Source organism: Quercus lobata, chromosome 1, assembly GCF_001633185.2.
Source record: "Quercus lobata isolate SW786 chromosome 1, ValleyOak3.0 Primary Assembly, whole genome shotgun sequence".
Classification (NCBI taxonomy): domain Eukaryota; kingdom Viridiplantae; phylum Streptophyta; class Magnoliopsida; order Fagales; family Fagaceae; genus Quercus; species Quercus lobata.
In genome coordinates, this window is record NC_044904.1 from 23,480,272 (window position 1) to 23,500,987 (window position 20,716).

At 38.4% G+C, this 20,716-nt stretch overlaps 1 protein-coding gene across 1 annotated transcript; it reads right to left on the bottom strand.

The window, feature by feature from the left end:
- Positions 1-1,216: 1,216 nt before the first annotated feature.
- Positions 1,217-4,742, bottom strand: LOC115988993 (cytochrome P450 714C2-like). Its single transcript, XM_031112670.1, has 5 exons — positions 4,411-4,742; positions 3,414-3,640; positions 3,041-3,294; positions 1,858-2,215; positions 1,217-1,748 (listed from the first exon to the last, which is right to left on the bottom strand). Exons 1-5 carry the CDS (start codon positions 4,697-4,699, stop codon positions 1,323-1,325), a joined length of 1,554 nt encoding a protein of 517 aa, XP_030968530.1. The 5' UTR covers positions 4,700-4,742; the 3' UTR covers positions 1,217-1,322.
- Positions 4,743-20,716: the final 15,974 nt, after the last annotated feature.

Below are 20,716 nucleotides of genomic sequence, written 5' to 3' on the forward strand. Positions count from 1 at the left end.
ACAATATTAACTAAACACACTTTAAAGTTTGAACATGCAAAAAACAATTGAGATAGAAAGTGTAAATAAAAAATATGCATTTGTAGAGACAACAAAACAAAGAAAATACCTAAAGAAGTTGTTGAATTTTTAGAGAGACTTGATGATGCTTATATGCAATATAAAAAGAAAAGGGAGGCCAGATGAGAAAATTTTTATGCAATAGAATACCTCTTTGGTTAAGTGAGTCTACTTCAAGATGATTAATCTTAATATATATTATTTTCAACAAATTTTAGATAACAAATTATACATTGTATCTGTGGGGGCCAGTTAATTAGGAAGTATTGTTAAAACATTATTAACTGGGCCTATGGCCCTATCCGAGGACGTTAGACCATCTGAGGAGGCCCAAATAAGATTATGAGGAGAATAAAATGAAAAGAAAAGTAGAGACAATGTGAGATGGGTCCAATAAACATCCGAGGACGAAAGCCTTCTCGGCAACTTGTGTCTGAGGTAAATCTGAGTATCATATCATCACGGACTTACTTCGGAACTACATCACAACTAAGGGTAGGACATTGGACTAGGTATAAGAATTGAAAGGTAAACAAATATCTTTAAAAGCTACTACCTCTGTATTAAATGCCTTTCAACCAACTTTCTGGCCGCATTAATGTGGAAGTGATGCCTGAATAGTGATCAAGCAACCTTACAGCTATTGGCTGATGGTTCTGGGAGGTGCTGGATAGGACAGGAAGGAATCCCCCGAATCCAACCTATACGTGTGTGGTAAGGATGACACCGGGATTATAGTATATAATGAGAAAAAATGAACTGAAAGAGGGTGATGGAACTTTGGTATAATTTTACTTTTAAGAAAACCATATGATACAAATTACTAAATCTATTCCGAGGATAGATTTTTCTAGTCTTACTTGTGTCAAACCGTCTTGAAACGTTAAATTTAATAGTTTTTCTTCTGGGATAGATCTAGTTCTTCAATCCACACTCTACAAATTTATTGTTTGGGCCATTAGCGTTTGGGTCCCATACGATTTTGGGTCCAATCCAATTTCAATCCTTACAATATCACATTATAAAATAATTACATATTTTCGTGCATCGTGCAGTTTCATAAATAGTTTCCACAACGATGCGAAGACCTTATTTTTTTGACGTTTCTTGCAAATTCAACAAGTCTAATGAGAAAAAAGAAGCAGAAGATCTTATTCATTATTTCAAGCCTATTGTCCCATGAGAAGTTAATACACAAAATAAAACAGGTATATATTATTTATTTACTTTATTATTTGACCAACCCAAACACAATTCATGGCTCACAACTTCCTCACCAAGAGATCTACCCCATGCTCAGGCTCTAGAACCAACCTGAGAACAGGTCCATGGGTGTATTTGGGAGAGAGAGAAAAGGCGAAGTTGGACAAAATGAGAGAGAGAAGTATCTTGAGTTCAACCGTAGCCAAGTTCTGTCCAAGACACACTCGAGGCCCAACTCCAAATGGCATGTACAGGTGTGGAAGCTTGCAAGCACCTGTAATTCCATTTTCAAATCTATCTGGGTTGAACTTGAAAGCATCTGGTCCCCATATGTCCGGATCAGTATGCAATGTACACACCATGGTCCAGATGTTAACACCTTTTGGGACAGTAATGTCCCCGAATTTCATGTCATTGAAGACCTCCCTTGACATAATTGTTACTGGAGGGTAAAGTCGCAATGATTCATTAATCACCATCGTTAGCTGCAGATGCAAATTGATATATGGGGTTAGAAATATGTCTATATTCTCTATGCATGCATAAGCATCTATATTGGTGTAAAATTTTAAGTAATACTCGTCGTTACAAGACCTGTTTCATCTTACGAATCGTATCAGCATTAGGAATACCACCTCCACAAACACTGAGAGCCTCGGCACGAACACGTTCTTGCCATTCTTGATTTGAAGCCAACAACATGAGGCACCATGTGGCAGAAACTGCAGTGGTCTCAAACCCAGCCAAATATATGTTCTTGCAGTTGTCAACGATGAAGCGGTCTGTTTCCTCCTGGCTCAAGTTACTATCCCGGGCGCCCTCAAGAACCATTTGTAATAAATCTTTCTCATTAGCATCAACTGTTGTTCTCTCCTTCACTACCTCTAGTATCAAATTGCGGATCTCCTTTTCTAACGCCCATTTTTCCCTATTGCCTTTTGTGGGGAGATATCTGTAACATACAAATAAGTTGAAATGAGTCATTTTTTTTTCAATATTTAGTTAGAGAAAAGCTTTCGTCACATATGCTGCCCTTCGTTTGAAAAGGATTCATTCATGATTCAAATTAAGTATTATAAATTTAAAGATGTCTTCAAACATTCAGTGTCACTTCAAAATCTTTTTTTATATAAAATTTACATAATAAATCATGTTAAAGACATGTTTTAAGTGTGTGTATATGTATGAATTATTTTGTGGATTTAAATTTTAATGATATATTTAGAATGACCCTCCTCAAAAAAAATATTATGACTTTGCCACTAACTTAGATGCGTGGATATCTGATATGTATTATACTAGATACTTTTAAGATACTTCTACATGTTTGTCCCAATTGTTTTATTTTGTCTTTTTTTTTTTTTTTTAAAGAAAAAACAAAAGCTTGGATATGGTTCTAACCCAACCCCTTAATAGTGAGAGATAGATCAACCTCATAAGAATTTTTATTATATTTTTTATATATTAGTTTCAATATTAAATACTTATCTAACTAGCTATCTTTTTTTTTTAAGAAAATTTTGTTTGGATCTTGACTTGTATTCTACACATCATAGATTCACTTTATCATCTACTATTACTCTGAAATTAATATATGTTAAAAATATATAACTAAATATATTTAATAAGTAAGTAATATAAATATCTCCACCATATCATATTCTAGATTTTTAAGAATTGTTGTATGACCTATCTCGTATTGCATCATACCCGTACCATACCCATACTTGTGCATCTTTGCCACTTACTATGAATTTAATAGAAGTAAAGTTCATACCTCATAGCAGGGAGCTGACCCGCTATACTTATACCATACTTGGACATGGCCTCCTGGAGAAGTCTCAGCTTTAAGAAAATCTCTTCCCCTTTGGAATAGTTGCTGCTAAAACAGGCTTTCGAGATAACATCTCCAGAGAAACTTCTCATATACTGATCGATTTTTATGTCTGCAGTTCCACCCTGTGTCTCAATCATACTCTTCCATGAGTCTGCCACTGTGATTGCAGACTCGGTAATTATGTTCACCATTCCCTACAAGGTTTTAGGATCACATAAATAGCTAACTGGTTATTTTAGCAATTTAAAAAAAAAAAAAAAAATTACCATGCTAGAGGTAAACAAAATTGCTGGTTGAAATAATGATTATATACCTTAACCTTCTCCATGTATAATTCAGGTGCAAGGATTTTCCTCTGATGTGCCCAGACAGCCCCATTTGAAGTTAAAATGCCCTGTCCGAGCAATGGTCCAAGCACTTGGTGTTGATATGATGCCTTTCCCAAGTCGAAGGATGTGCATGTGGTTATCTCCCTCACTATGTCAGGTTGGGTCACGAATAATATTTGTGAGTTCCCAAGAGAACAGGTAAATAGTTCACCTGTTTAAACATACATCAAATGGAAATGCTTTAATTAGTTATAAGTATATGTTGACTAATTTTAGGATCATACCCTTTTTCACAATTAACTTATGTGATAGATTGTGATTAATTGTTTGTCTCTTTTATTCATATATATAGACTCATCACTTTTTCTTCATCTTGTATTAACACTCTACCATATTAGAGTTGTGGGAAAGTTATGACATAAAAGGGTGTGGTTTTAAATTTTTTCATATATATATATATATATTATAGTAGAATTCATAATAGTTTTAACATTTGTTAATATTATAATTATTGTTATTATTGTTAACATAAAATATTCAAAAAGGGAGGCATGAATTGTGGGAACCCAAAATGCCCAAAGATCTCGAGTAGGGTGAGGTGGGGAAAGAACTAAAACCTGATGGAGTCCCGCATCTCCTAGCTAGGGGGATCTTATATGGAAACCTTGGACTCTAATTAATATGACGCGTTTTTAAGCCGTGAGGTCTGTGTAATCAAAGCAAACAATATCATACATGCCAATAATGAGTTATGGCGTGACAAGCAATGAAGCAACCAATATCATGCATGGCAGTAATGAGTTGGGGTGTGACATGAATGATAGAGAGATGATAATGATAGCGTAGTAAAAAAAAATTTAACATGTTTTTATATTATAATTACTGTCATTGTTGTTAACATAAAATATTCAAAAAGGAAGGCAAATGTAGATGATAGAGATGATGATGACAGTGATGACATGATATTGATGAATGAAATACCATATTGCTTCCTCCATTTATCAAAGAAGCCAAAGAGAGAAGCAGCACAATTATGGGAGACAGGGGGTTCGCCGGTGTGAGCCTTCACTGCGGTGGATTGGCCCAACTTCATCTCCATAGCATTTCCGAGTAGTAAACTTGGTGGTGGTCCGCTGATGCCTTGCTTGCTTAGCAAAGATCTAAGCCTCCTTGGCTTCGCCACCAGCGCATTATACAAGAGTTGTAACAATCCAATGAAACCAAGCACTGCAAGGGAAATGCATGTCTTTGTATCAAATTGCAGCTCCATGGACCAAGTCTTTTCTTTTTCTCCCTTTCTCTATATTCCTCTCTACTCCATCAACCTAGTATTTTCTTGTTCTCCCTTTCTCTCTTTTCCTATTTACTACTTAAATGTCATACTTTCAAAAAGTGGATTGGTGGTGGAACATAAAAAGTGGGAGATAGAAATGTTGAACACTTGACTTTGTGAGAAATACAAAAATTGGGGTCAACAAAAATAAGAGTAATGCTATATTTACAACATTTTTCACAATAATTTTATAACAAATTCAATGCAGTAATCTGTTATTAATTCTAATTTGGTCCTAATACTGATATTATTTTTTAACCCACCAATAATAGCTTTTTGCATAAGATTTATTGTAAAAATGTTGTAGAAGTATTACTCCGAAATTAATTTTGCTCCCCAAACATAATCTTTAATCCTTTTTTTTAAAAGGCTTAAATAACAATAATAAATATTAGCCCAAATAACAACAAACATAAAACAAACAAAAACATATGGATATAAGTCAGTTGTCCCACTTTTTGTATTCTACTTTATCCTCCAGCAATGTCAAATGAATATATGACAAATTGTGATTGGTAGAATATAAAGCGGAATACAAAAAGTGACAAAAAGTGAGACAAAATATTTATAATTTTATGCAATTCAGCAAGAGTGGTCCCTCAGTGTATAGGTAAATTCAAAACCACCTTCAAGTTTGGGTTAATATTAGCCACTGCTTAGAAATTTTATCCAATTTACTCGCTAAGCACAAAACACTTAACATTGTTTGCTCTTATTTTCCCAAAAAACTAATACGTGGTCAATTCAATTTAATTATCCCATAGTGACTATATTGTGACAATATATGCACATGGAAGTGTCTGGGTAGAAAAAAAAAAGGATGGATAACAATTAGTGATGAGAAGGAGGCAAAAAAAAAAAAAAAGAGTTGAAAGAGTCAAAGAAACTTTCAAACAACGGTAAGTGTGGTTTTTATGCTTATAAAAGCAAATTGACTATTTTTGTAAACTCTAAATAGTACTTCAAGTTGGAAGCAACAACTAAAAGCAAAACAATAATTTGGTATGCATTTGAATTTGAGGTCTTAAAAGAATTCTTTCAAACACTTTTACGGTATGTTTAGTAGAGTAGAAAAGAGACTATTCTATTCTATAACAACTACTCTTTTGGAATAGCTATTTAACTCTTTAGTTTTACTTCCATCGCTACAAATAGAATTTTATTCAGAAGAGAATTTACACACACAAGACGCTCAAACATATATTAATATAAGAAAACTTAAAAATTATATAAAATATGTTAGAATTGTGTGGTTACATTATTAAATTTACCATATCCTAATAGCTTAAGTTTTTGAAATAATCAGAAATTGAACATTATACAACAACAAAGCTTTAGTAGCAAAATTTTGAGACCAGCTATGGATCCTTAACAAATTACTTAAGGTTAGCTACATGTATTCTTTTTCTTCATTCTATTCTATCTAAAAATCATACATTTTGTTACTTCCTTAATTAATTGACATATCATTTGTTATTACTTCTACTAATGTAATTTTTTGTCTTCCTTTACGTGTTTAATTTTTTCTCTATACTTGAGTCTTATTCCTTACATGATTGTCATTCTATTCTATCTAAAGTCTATTGCTCCGTTTGTTTCGAAGGAAAATTTTGTATAAAGATAGTTTTTTTATGTTTTCCATTGTTTAATAGCATCAGAAAAAATTAGTCGAAGAAAAACTATCTTTGGGATTAACATAAAAACATGACTTTCCACAAATTATTTTTGGAAAACAACTCTATCTCATAGTAATATAAAAATGAGTTAAAGAAAAATTATCTTTGGTTAACATAAAAATATGGCTAAATAAGAGAAGTTAGGAGATTGTTTTTCAACTCATTTACAGTTGCTACTAAATATAGAAAAACGAGATAGTTTTATAGAAAATTATTTTTGAAAAATAACTTATTAATTTTCTAAAAAATATCATTGTTAAAACAAACAAAAAAAAAAATTATTTTCCGTCACTCTGGTAAAATGATTACACAATTATTTGACGCGGATAAAATCTGTCCTATATATATACTATACTTTTGTGAATTTCCTTTTTTTTATTTAATAATGTCTTTAGGACATTGTTTAAATAGCATTAAATGTTCCTGTTTTAATACTTAAAAATTACTTTTTTAATACTCATTATTTATGAAAAAGTGTCAGATCCAATTTTTATATATAGAATGCGTACAATTGAATACATTTTCTTTAAATGTGAAAAATTATTAATCAAGTAGTAGTAGTAGTAGTAGTATTATATATTTCTTAAATAATATACTAAAGACTCTTTTCTATAAATTAGTATGTCACATAAAATCAAATTGAATTTCTTTTTGTTTATCACGAAGGATTTCCAGAAAAAGATGTCCTTCATTTGATGAGAAAAAAGAAAAAAGAAAAAGAATATCGAAAATTCAAGTGGTATGCAGATAAGATTTGTCTGGTTCATATGTAGACAGGTTTTCTACAAGATAATTATCTTCTACTCCTTACAAATATAAACTCAGAGTTAATATGAATTTCCATTAGAAAGAACTGAATTTAAAAATAGGTGAGACACGTGCAAATAAATTAACAAATTTGCGGCTGCAGTCAACGATGGTCAACGGCGGTAACATACATCGTCGCTGTAGCTGCCATTTTGGCATTTCCGACTAATGAGATAAGAGAAGGAATAACTCTTACAAATTAAAGTGCCGGAGATTCAGAGATCAATGAAAATTAAGTAATGTTATGGCTACAAACTATTTTATAATATTTTTACAAATTATTGATGTGATAAGTTCTTGCTAGATCTCATCTGGACTTACCACTAATATCAGTTTTTTACTTATCAATAACCACCCACCACATTAACAGTTTGTCAAATATTTTGTGGTTTTAGCATTTTTCACGAATATTAAATTATCAAAGTAAAAGTCCTCAAGTCCTCAGTGATATTGAATTGTGACGTTTAAATCCTCAGTCAAAAATTAACTCCTATCAAAGTAAAAGTCAAGAGTTAAGAAGAAAATAAAATCACTTGTGTTGCAGTATGATCAACTTTGGATGCACATCTAGAGGCTTGTCGATCGAGACTGTAGCTTATGGTTGTTATTCATGATTCTTTTAGAAAAGAAATAGTTTCTGTTTGGTCAAAAATGTCTCCTTAAAGTATCTCTTTGGTTTAGTAAATTCCCGTAGTAAATGTGTTGCAATCTCATCAAGGTATTGGGAATGAACAAATATTGAGTCCAAATCTTTTATCCAACTTTTTCTGCTCCACCTTATATTTTACCAATAAAAATTTATCACATATTCACCTAATTAATTAATTACTATCATTAATTAATATTAATAATGGTAGTATTAATAAGTCAATAATGGTAATATTTAATTAATTAGGTAAATATGTGTTAAATTTTTATTGATAGAATATAGAGTAAAGCAGAAAAAATAGGACAAAAGGTTTGAACTCCTATTGGTTTGGGGTCTTTTTGCTCTCTTGTCATGCATTGAATTGATCGAGCTTTCTTGATGACCAGGTTAAGTTTGGGAAGCCAAAGGCCCAAAGCCACTACTCACGTCCACACAAGCGATGAGCAAGCTTAATAGTGCATTTTCAATCATGCAGCAACCCCGAAAAAAAAAAAAGGAAGCTTGAAAGATACAATGCTCACAAGTCACAACTTGAGGAAAGTTAGACATTAAATTAATTAGTTTCATGAAAACAAGGTAAATAGTGAGTAATAAGTTGAAGAAGAAAGATATATCCTTATTTGTATATTCTAAAACTCATAAATGCATTTTTATATTTGCAAAATTTAACTAAGTGTTCTAGGATGTATAAGGGGCAAGTGTGTTAAGTGACTGTGAGTTCTGAGAATTCTGTTTTATTTGCAATCTGCCCCCACCTTTTTGGGCTCCCTTTTATTTTATAATAGTGTTTAACTTATTTTAAAACCTGTTGAATGAAGGGGGAAGCTATTACATCCATTTGATACTGGCTTGGTTCTTATTAAGCTATGTTTTTCTTTCAATTATGGAAAACATATTTCATTTCTTGCATTTTCTAGCATACCAAATACTAGACATGGCAAAACGGGTCAGAATTTTCTGACCCGACCCAAACCCGATTTTTTTTTTTACCTGAAGCAAAAATGGGTTGACCCGTGACTCGACCTATGTTTTTTTGCGGGTCAACCCGACCCGACCCGCGACCCGAACCCGAACCATTTTTTTAAAACTTTTTTTTTTGGTAAAAAAAATAGTGAAATTAAGACAACATTGGTTTAATTGTTTATTGTGAGCTTTAAGGAAACAATTGATACATTTACATAACTGCATGCAAATTAATTGAAAAATAAATGGTTGAGCATTCTGTAATGAGTAAAGATTTTTAGATATCAAATAGCAAAGTACATGCCAAAATAATCTGATTACAGTAAAGTTAAAAATAGATTTAAAATTGTAGATATGTGTGAGACACATTCATAAGTGTGAAAATAGTAAAGTCAAAGTATCAAATTAGCATAAATTATGAATGCTTAGATCTATTTTTTAACAATTTATGTTCAAAATAAACGGCTTTTCAAAATAAATTATGATATTTCCTAGAGTGTGTGCTGCTTAACAATGATATGATCTTCATAAAAGAGACTAGGTATAAATAAGTAAGCAATCAAATTTTAATGTATATCTCAAATTGAAATAGAGTGTCAACCACAATTGATAATAGATTATAAAATTAATTTTTAAAATTGTAACTTTCTTATATGTTTTTATTCTTTATCAAATGAGTTATCCAATAAGTCATTTGTAATTTTTTTTTTTTTTTGGAATGTTGATATTGTGTAAAAATAAAACTTGTATGTTTGTTTTACTTATCTTTGTGTTGTTTTGTTTTAGATAGCAATGTTAGGATTTGTATAATTTTAAAATTATTGAATAAGTATTAATAAGTTTAACTGAGTTTATTCTTGATATAAGTAGTGAATTCAAAATAATGCATTTTACGTCAAGTAATATGTTGCATAACTATCCAAATGGCAAATACATATTGTTTTCTTTATAAAAAAAATAAAAAAAATAAAAGAAATAAAAAATAAACAATTTCATGTGAAAAATACGGGTCAACCCGACCCAACTCGACCTGACCTGCAACCCGATTGACCCGAACCCGTTTTCAACCCGCTTAAAATGACCCGTTTTTGACTCGTGACCCGATTGACCCGACCCGACCCGACCCGCCCGTTTTGCCATGTCTACCAAATACTAGAAAATACAGATATTTCACTGAAACAAACAAAGTGGTAAAGAAGTCAACACCCTACTTCACCAAAAAGACCCTCCACAAATTTCCATACTGATGTGGATAGAGAAAGTACATTTTATGATTAAGGATTTTTGTTATTTGGGAATATGACATTATAGATAATGCCACACCATGTGTGATTTCAAATGGTGTGAAACTATATACACCTTTAGAATTATAATATTTAATACTACACAACAAATTTCACAAAATTTTTCACATCTCTTGAGGTGACAAGTTTTGATTAACGAATGATAAAAGAGTTGTTAATAGTGGCCCTAATAAAAGTGATGTTTTGCTAACCACAATCTACCATCTCAATATATAAGTTATGAGAAAAAGTTCGTGAGAATTTTGTTTGTTTGTTCATTGTTCTTAATATGAACCATAAAGTCTATCCATTTCAAATGGAGAGAATCCTAATACGTTTACAGATGTGTCTTGTTAGGGTCATATTTTCTATAAATTGGCTTATCTTTTGACAAAACACATTTTACTTGTAATTGGGTAGATCTAAGTTGGGTTTAATGTTTCAAGAAGTATGTGAAGTCTACAAGTGAAGAAAAACAGTTTCATTAATTCTCAACACTAGTCTTAACACTAGCATCTATCGAGATTTAATGAAGAAACTCGACACAAGCTCGATCTATCTAGACTTTCGATTTCGAAATTCTCAGATCTGAATTTCGGCCCATGATGACTTGGATAATTAGAGTTTCTCTCTCTACAACCCTAGACCATATAAAAGACTTATTTTAAAGTCATCAAACACATAGAGATTCAATTAGAGAACTCATACACTCTATGAGAGGTTACTATGTTTGTGCATCTTAGGGTTTTGTAACTAAGTGCTTTCAAATCTTTAACATGTTTTGAAGTGAAGAACTTTGCAGCCAATAACAATCAATCAGTTGCATGGAGTTAGTCACGTACTAGGATTCGTGTAAAGGAAGAAGTCTTCTACAAGATCAAGTCCAATTGGAGATTGGAGTAAAGGTTCAACTATAGGTTGGTATTTTGCGATAGTCTGGGGTAATGGTAAGATTCCTTATATGTTTAACTGCTTGTTTTTTATTAATAGATTTTTGGGAATTGATAGGCTCGATCAAATCATCATCGTCCATACGTTCACGACTAGTGACAGACGGCCTAACCAAGCTCATCCTGGAAGAAATGGCCATCGTTCAAGGACGAGTAAATCCACCTCCACTCATCGAGGAACCCTTATAAAACATTAATCAGCTTCCAGATCGTTGGGAGGGGCAGCTCACCATTAACACCCCGCAGGGGCGTTACCAGGCAAGAATAAAGTCTCCATCAAGGCTCCACCAACGGCAAGAAGAAACCACCTGTGAGTGCATGCATATAAATACATAACCCCAAAAGGGGAGGAGGTAAAGCAAAAACTCTAGCATATTATTTTCACAGCTCTCTTTTGTTAATCTTTTTTACTTTGGCATCGGAGACTTTTTGGCAGGCACCACGCCGGCGAAATACATCCATTCTTCCCTTCACTCGTTCTTGAGGATTGGGTTGGTTGAGGACGACATCAATTTGGACGATCATCCTTGACTGACGATTTGAGCATCATCAGTTTGGCGCCGTCTGTGGGAACGTTCAATACGTGATCTGTCCCAGTTAACTCGCAAGTCCAGATGGAATCCAGTACAAACCCAGATCCCGCTGCATTGGCCCTACAAATCCAGTCGATGTCGACCACTGTGGAAGAACTCATTAGGCAGAACCAAGAGATGAAGCAACGGTTGCTACAGGAAAGTAATCGTGCAGACAAGGGTGACGATGAAGACAGCAACAAAAGACGAAACAGCACTCCGGAAGAGGCAAGCTCGGATCTCTTAAGAGAGATGAGGAAAGAGATGGACGAATTGAGGAACGCCATCAAAGGAAAAACGGACCAAAGCTTGGAGAGGATCGTTTGGAAGACGGACTCTCCTTTTACCATGGCTGTCCAGGAGTGTCCAGTACCCTCCAAGTTTCGTCTACCACAGCTAGAACCCTTCGACGAGCTAAAAGATCCCTTAGATCACCTGAATACCTTCAAGACAACCCTAGGCCTTCAACAGCCACCTGATGAGATTTTGTGTCGCTCTTTCCCTACAACTCTCAAAGGGGCAGCTAGGGAGTGGTTCAACAAGTTGCCAATATCGTCCATTGATAACTTCGAACAGTTAAGCAGTTCCTTTGTTCGTCATTTCCTAGGCGGGTAGCGTCCAAAAAGGACTGCCGACCATCTGCTCACCATCAGACAAGGAGAGAAGGAACCATTGAGGTCTTATGTGTCGCGTTTCACCCGAGGAATGCTGGAAGTAGACGAGGCGGATGACAAAGTACATCTCACGACCTTCAAGCAGGGTTGAAGTCCAGAGATTTGTGGTGTCCTTGGCAAAGAACCCCCCTAAGACAATGGCCGAAGCATTGTTGAAAGCACAGAAGTATATGAACGCGGAAGAAGCTCTAGCAGCCATTGACGGAGCAGAAAAGAACAAGGAAAAGAAGAAGGAAAAGGAGGACGATCGATGAGGACAAAAAAGGGATTGGGCTAATCGACGGAATGACGAAGGAAATAGACAGAGGGAGGACAAGAACCCTCGTCCAACGAAATTCACACCGTTGATGATGCCCGTTGACCAGATTCTAACGGAGATAAGGGACGAACTGTCTCTCAAGTGGCCAAGACCACTCCATTCAGCGCCTAGTTTGCGCGATAAGAGGAAATACTGTCGTTTCCACAAAGACCATGGGCATTACATAGAGGATTGCAGGGACCTGAAAGAACAGATTGAAGAGCTCATCCGTAATGGGAAACTACAACAGTATGTAAAAAGGGGAGATTCTGGCAGGTACGGACAGAAAAGCCAACAAGTCAGTTCAAGGAGAGACGAAGACCGCCCCTAACCTCGTCCACAAAGCGCACTGGGGGAGATAAAAACCATCGCCAGGGGACCAACCACGGGGGGATCATTCAAATCCCTCAAGAAATCATACCAGAGGCAGGTAAACAGTGTCCACAGTATACCCCCCTTGAAGCAAAGACGAACCAACGGAGACATGTATTTCTCTGAAGAAGATGCTAGAAGTGTAAAGCAACCTCATGATGACCCACTCGTCATTATGATCATGATCGAGGGGTTCAATACGTAAAGAGTCCTGGTTGACAATGGGAGCTCAGCCGATATAATCTATCTTCCCGCCTTCCAGCAACTAAAACTAGACCTAAAAAGGCTCCGTCCTTTTGAGTCTCCCCTCGTCAGTTTCAGCGGAGACAAGGTATACCCCAGGGGAAGAGTGACACTGACAGTGACAGCCGGATCATACCCCCTCCAAGTAACCAACCAGCACAATTTCCTGATAGTGGACTCACCTTCGTCCTACAATGTGATTATAGGACGACCAATGCTCAATCGCTGGAAGGCTGCTATTTCCACATACTACTTAAAGGTGAGGTTTCCAACAGAACAGGGGATCAGAGAGATTAAAGGAGACCAGGTGTTGGCAAGAGAATACTATCAGGCCTTCCTGGCTTCAAAAGAGAACCATACGTGGACAATCGAAGAGAAATCGCCAGAGATCGTGGAGAAGCTTGAAACGGTAGAGCTGGTTGAAGGGAGTCCACCAAAGACGACCCAAATAGGGACGAACCTGTGTCCCAGGACGAAGGAAGGGATCGTCAGCTTCCTGAAAAATAACCTCGATATATTTGCGTGGAGCCACGAAGATATGCCGGGAATCCCAGCAAGCCTCATCCAACATCACCTGAATGTTGACCCGGGAAAAAAGCCCGTCCAGCAGAAAAGGAGAGTCTTTGCCCCTGAGCGAAACAAGGCAGTGATGGACGAAGTAAATAAGTTACTTGTAGCCAAATTTATTCGGGAAGTCCACTACCCCGAGTGGTTGGCCAACGTAGTCATGGTCAAAAAGGCAAACGGGAAGTGGAGAATGTGTGTCGACTTTACAGACCTAAATCAAGCCTGCCCAAAAGACAGTTTCCCACTACCCAGAATCGACTAGCTAGTGGACTCCACGACAGGACACAAACTTCTCACGTTTATGGACGCGTTCTCCTGATACAACCAGATACAAATGGCTGAAGAAGACCAAGAAAAGATTGCTTTTATCACCAGCCAGGGGCTATACTGTTACCGGGTCATGCCTTTTGGACTCAAGAACGCAGGTGCCATCTATCAAAGGTTGGAGAACCAGATGTTTGAGAAAAAAATTGGGAGAAACGTGGAGGTATACGTTGACGATATGTTCGTCAAGAGCAAAGAGGAAGAGGATCATCTGGACGACCTTAGGGAGACGTTCAATACGCTCAGGCAGTACAACATGAAGCTGAACCCGTCCAAGAGTGCTTTTGGAGTTTCCTCAGGAAAATTCCTTGGGTTTATGGTTTCACAGAGAGGGATAGAAGCAAACCCCGAGAAGGTCAAGGCCATCCTTGAAATGTCCTCACCCAGGACGGTCAAAGAAGTACAATCCCTCACAGGAAGAATAGCAGCCCTCAACAAGTTTGTCTCGAAGGCTACAGACAAATGCCTTCCATTCTTCAAGACTTTGAAGAAAGTGTTTTCCTGGACGGAGGAATGTGAAACGGCGTTCCAAGAGTTGAAGCGCTATCTTAGCAACCCTCCGCTCTTAAGCCCATCGAAAAAGGGCGAAGACTTATTCCTGTACTTAGCTGTGTCTGTTACGGCCGTCAGCGCGGCGTTGATCAGAGAAGAAGACAGGTTGCAACTTCCTGTGTATTACGTCAACCAGGCTTTCCAGGGTGCCGAGGCGCGGTATCCTCGCATAGAAAAGATCACCTTCGCCCTGATTGTGGCTTCGAGAAAATTTCGTCCATACTTTCAAGCCAATCCCATCATTGTAATGATGAACCAACCCATTAAAAAAGCAATGAACAAACCCGAAGCGGCAGGACGAATGGTATAGTGGGCAATCGAGCTCAGCCAATTTGACATAAAATATCGTCCACGGATAGCAATAAAAGCTCAGGCGTTGGCCGATTTCATAGCAGAATTCACCACCCTCGAAAGCATAGAAAGTCTCTGGACGATAAACACTGATGGGTCGTCCACTCAGAAAGGAGGCGGAGCAGGCATCGTTATCACTTCCCCTGAAAAAGATGTTTTTAAGTATGGGGTCCAGCTCAAATTCCCTATAACCAATAACGAGGCAGAATATGAGGCCTTATTGACGGGATTGAGAATAGCTCGGGCACTCGGAGGTAAAAATATTGTGCTCAAGAGCGACTCACAGCTCGTCATAAGGCAAGTGAGAGGGGAATATGAAGCAAAAGAAGCAAGGATGTAGAAGTATCTCAAACTGACGAACCAGCTGGTAAATGCCTTTAATCACGCAGAGTTCATTCAGATCCCTAGGGATCAAAACGCTGAAGCTGACGAGGTAGCACGAAGCGCCTCAACGGACAACCAAAATAAAATGGTCGATTGGAAGATGGAAGAACAAAACTCTCCTAGCATTCAGGGACTTCAAACTCTCTCGGTGCACACCGACCCTGGATGGACGAGCCCGATTTTGTCGTTCCTTCGAGAAGGACGACTATCGTTAGATCTAGAAGAAGCTAAAAAGATCCAGAAATGCGCAGCCAGATTTACGATACTTAATGACGAACTCTGCAAAAGGGGTTACTCCTAACCATATTTGAGATGTATGGAAAGGGAAGAAGCCAAATACGTCCTGGAGGAAGTGCACGGAGGAATCTACGGAGACCACATGGGGGCGAAGTCCCTTGTTAGGAAGATCATGAGAACAAGCTACTTTTGGCCAACAATGCAGCAAGACGCAGCTGATTTTGTGAAGAAGTGTGATAGTTGCCAAAGGTATGGGAATGTTCAAAGAATCCCTGGAGAAAAGATGACCATAATCTCCTTGCCTTGGCCATTCGCACAGTGGGGGATCGACATCATGGGTCCCTTACCCTAAGGAAAGAGACAAGTAAAGTTCCTGCTCGTCGCGATCGACTACTTCACAAAGTGGGTGGAAGCTGAAGCCCTGGCGACAATCACCGAAGCAAAGGTACAAAATTTTGTATGGAAAAATATTGTTTGCAGATTCGGGATACCTAAGACGCTCATAGATAACAGTCGTCAGTTCGACAGCCAGAAATTCAGATCATTTTGCTTGGGCTTGGGCATCAAAAACAGGTACTCATCGCCAGGTCATCCTCAGGCCAACGGACAGACGGAAGTAACCAACCGGACCCTGCTCAAGATTATCAAGTCCTGGTTAGTGGGGGCAAAGGGAACGTAGCCTGAAGAATTACCAAGTGTCTTGTGGGCATACAGGACGACAGCACGGACACCAACAGGAGAAACACCATTCAGTCTGACATACGACACAGAAGCAGTCATCCCAGTCGAAGTAGGGCTCACTAGCCTTAGGAGAGAATTCTTTGACAAGCAAACCAATGACGACCAATTGAAGCAGAGCCTAGACTGTCTAGACGAAGTTAGAGACCAGGCATCCCAAAGAATGACCAAATACCAGCAGAAGATAGCCGAGTATTATAATCGAAGAGTGAAGCTGAGAAGATTCAACGTTGGAGATCTCGTCCTTAGAAAAGTCACCCTCGCAACAAAAGATCTAGCACAAGGCAAACTGGGACTGACCTGGGAAGGGCCCTACAGAGTCGTCCACTATTCACGTTAGGGAAGTTACCATCTAGAAGACTCAGAAGGAAAGAGACTACCTCGTCCATGGAATGTTGAACATCTAAAGAGGTATTACAAAAAGGAACCATAGCCTAATTGTAAAACCCAATTTAATACTTCCTGTCTTATGTAAGCGATTATTCAGAATCCATTACATATTATTCAATTCATAAGTATTATCCAGCATTTCTTAAGTGTTATTCAGCAAGCCATGCGCTACAATTTTTCCCAAAAATGCAAACTATCGTCCTAAACAAAGAAAGACGATAAGATTCCCTAAATGGGTGTACATTGTCCTAAACAAAGAAAGACGATAAGATTCCTTAAATGGATGTACATCGTCCTAAATAGAGAAAGACGATAAGATTACTTAAATGGATGTACATCGTCCAACAAAGAAAGACGATTAGATTCCTTAAATGGATGTACATCGTCCAACAAAGAAAGACGATTAGATTCCTTGAATAGACGCACATCGTCCAGAGTTAAAAAAACGATAATATGAATGAACGTCGTCCAGAGGCGAAGAGATTGGCATCGTCTAAAATGAAGAAGCAAAATCCCCAAAAAAAGTGCACGGGACAAAAGTCCCCCAAGATGCACATGATGACGAGGATAAATTCAGTATGCCAGCAAACTTTTTCTAAGTCCCCCAACGGGGAGAAATGAACATCCAAAAGAAAATCTTGACGCAACACATACAATCATGAAAGGCAAAGGTAAATCCACAGACGTTTATATAAAGCCAAACTGTTAAATAGACATACTATATAAAGCTAAATTGTTCAAAGGCAAAAAGGGGGCCCTAAAAAACAAATGGGGCATCCAAACATTAGCTGTCTGTGAAACTTAATACATACAAACAAAACAAAAAAATAAAAACTCTTTCAATAAGGAAAGACAGAATCAAGCTGGAGGAGCAACATCATTGTCCTTGTTTGCCTGTGAAGGTTCCGCACCAGTAGACGCTGCTGTCTGAGCTGCTTCGTCCTCCTCAATCTCCTTGTCAACGGCCTCAAAATCTAAGTCTTCGAGGTCCGTACCAGGTCCATGCTTGATCAAATATCTCCGAAGCAGCTCGAACCCCTTGAAGTACCACTAGAACAGGATGATGTTATATTCGTCCGTGGTCTGGAAAGCGGTGACGGCCTTGGCCATAGCAACTTTCATCTTCTGGGCAGCTGTTACAAGGAGTTCGTCCTTCTGCTTCACTGACTACTTTTCAGCGTCCAGCTGCTCCGTCAGGACTTGAATATGCTCCTTAGAAGTGTTGAGGGAGTCCATGGCTGCGATCAAGTCCTTCCGCAAGCCCGAAGCTTCAGCCTCTAGTGCTTCCACCTTCGAGTTGGCCACGACTGCCTTCTCCTCATTTGCCAGATACTGCGTGGTAATATGCATGGTCTCCCCCAACACCTGATGACAAAAAGTTCTATCAAAATCAACAAAAATGGTCGAGCAGTTAAAGACGAAGAAAAGAACAAAAATGTGGTGGATTACCTGCACGAGCTTGTGAACATGATGGCTCACCATCTCGTGGGAAGGAACGCTCGTAATTTCCTCATCTCCCCGGGAGTAAGGAGCTCATTGGCACGGTCCATGGCCGTCTCGGCGTCCGACCAAACACTGGCACCAACTTTCTCCTTCCCCTTGCTCGCCACTTTCTGCCTTTTAGAAGGACGGGCCACCTCCTTAACCGAAATGCCAGGAGAGGCAGCCAAACCCTCGTCCAGGTCAAAGGCAGGTGTGGACGAACCCCTCTCCACCACCTCTTTCTCCTTCTCCCTCTCCTTATCTGTAATTCTCAGCCTCCCCTGGCCTATGTTGGAAAGAGGCTCATTCTTCTTGTCCTTAATTTTCTTGTACATCTCTTTGTTAAACTTGGACGTCATCTCTATGCAAAAGAAAGCAAGAAGTTAAGGACGAAGAAAAAGAGAGCAAGAAGTTAAGAAAAAGAGAACAAGAGGTTAAGGACGAAGAAAAAGAAAGCAAGAAGTTAAGGACGAAGAAAAAGAGAACAAGACAAATCTGTTTGCAAAGACAGCATATGCTTTTTCTCTTCTCAATCAAGGGTACTAAGGACGTAGAGGGAAGGCTCCGGCCCCAAGCAGTGACGAGCTAAAGTGCGTGGATCGATCAAGTCACCAAAATCTTCGATCGTCCTTGCGTACCTGATTGCCGCCTGAACCCGCTCTTCGAATTTGCTCTCAAGCTCTGGATGATCTTTCACTGCAAAGACAACAGCAAAGGGGAAATTATAAAAAAAAAAAAAAAAAAAAAAAAAAAGGGTGAGGGAGCATCTCATAAGGAGCAAACACACCAATCAAAGGGGTCTCCCACCGGCGCAGTAGCCTAGGAACGTTCCCTCATAAGTCATCAGGCAATGTTTCCCAACCGTCACTCGATACAAAGAAGTATCTAGACTTCCAGTAGCAAAAGGACGACGGAAGATCAACTACCAGACGCGACCTTCTATTCCAGGATATAAACTCATAATATCCAAATTCCTTGGACTCTTTTAGACAGTATAAATGGACGAACTCATTGATCGTGATCATGTCTCCATCGACGATGGTTGTCCAAATCACCATACAGCTAACAACTATTCTCCAAGAATTGGGCATAAGTTGCCCTAGTGCAAGGTTTAAATGATGAAGAAGCTCTATGATGAATGGATGGACGGGAAACCTGAGGCCGCACGAAAAAGCAGCCTCATAAAAGCAGACTTCCTTGTGGGAAAAGGCGCAAGCCTTTTCACCATTTCTGGAAAGACGAGCTCTGGTCCCCTCAGGAAACTGGAACCTATCTTTAAATTTGCTAAAAACCTCTATTTTCAAGGAACAATTTTCCTTGAGGGCCTGGAAAGGACGGACGACAGCCGGAGCGGGAGAATAGGAGGACGAGGGAGCGCGAGAGGGCACGGTGGTCGCTGTATCTACCCCGGCCCCTTCCTCACCTACGTTAGAGGACGAGCCCCTCTCTAAGTCACCTGACCCTTCCTCAAAACCCATATTTTCCCCTCTTAGGATCCTTCGAACGGACCGAAACCAGACCTGAGATTTGAACAGTAAAGGGTATAAGACACTCAACGCCAAACTTAACCCACTACCCCTACAGACAAACTCCTCAACTTGTGGGTATGAATCGCTAGGCGAAAGCGCACCCAATGGGTCGTCGGAAAGTTCCACTAAGGCTCCTAAACGGGTGAAGAGAAATGCTACAGAGGGAGAGTTACGCCTAACTTCGAAGTTATCCACCATTAAAGAGGAACAATACCACTCAATAAGAAGAAGGGACAGTGCAGAAAGAAGAAAGAACTTAAAAGACACAGATACAAGCAAAATTCAGAAAGTAAAGAAAGCATAAATGGGTGGTGTACTTGGAAATTAGGGAGAAAACTGAGAAGACTAAGAGCAAAACACGCAAGCGAGGGAGTCAGAGAAACCAATCGCACAGAAGATGGGGAAATGAGAAAAGGAAAGGCCAAAGAAATCAAAAGGTTTTGCCTTGGAAAGTGCGGGAAAACTGAAAAGGTTTTCACCGGAAACAAGATCCCCCAACCAAAGAAAATCAACCACGTGGCCGTGAAGTGAGTCACAGCCGCCATTAAGCAATCAATGCGGAGCAGAACCCCAAACGCCGTAACCGTTAAAAAAAAAAAGGGAAAATATATATATTTAATAAATATATATATTTAATAAATATATATATATATATATATTTACTCAAATGAACCTGTAAAACCCTTTCATATTCCTACGATTGTCCAAGATATGGACGACCAAGGAATAGGGGGGCAGCTGATAGGCTCGATCAAATCATCATCGTCCATACGTTCACGACTAGTGACGGACGGCCTAACCAAGCTCGTCCTGGAAGAAATGGCCGTCGTTCAAGGACGAGTAAATCCACCTCCACTCATTGAGGAACCGTTATAAAACATTAATCAACTTCCAGACCGTTGGGAGGGGCAGC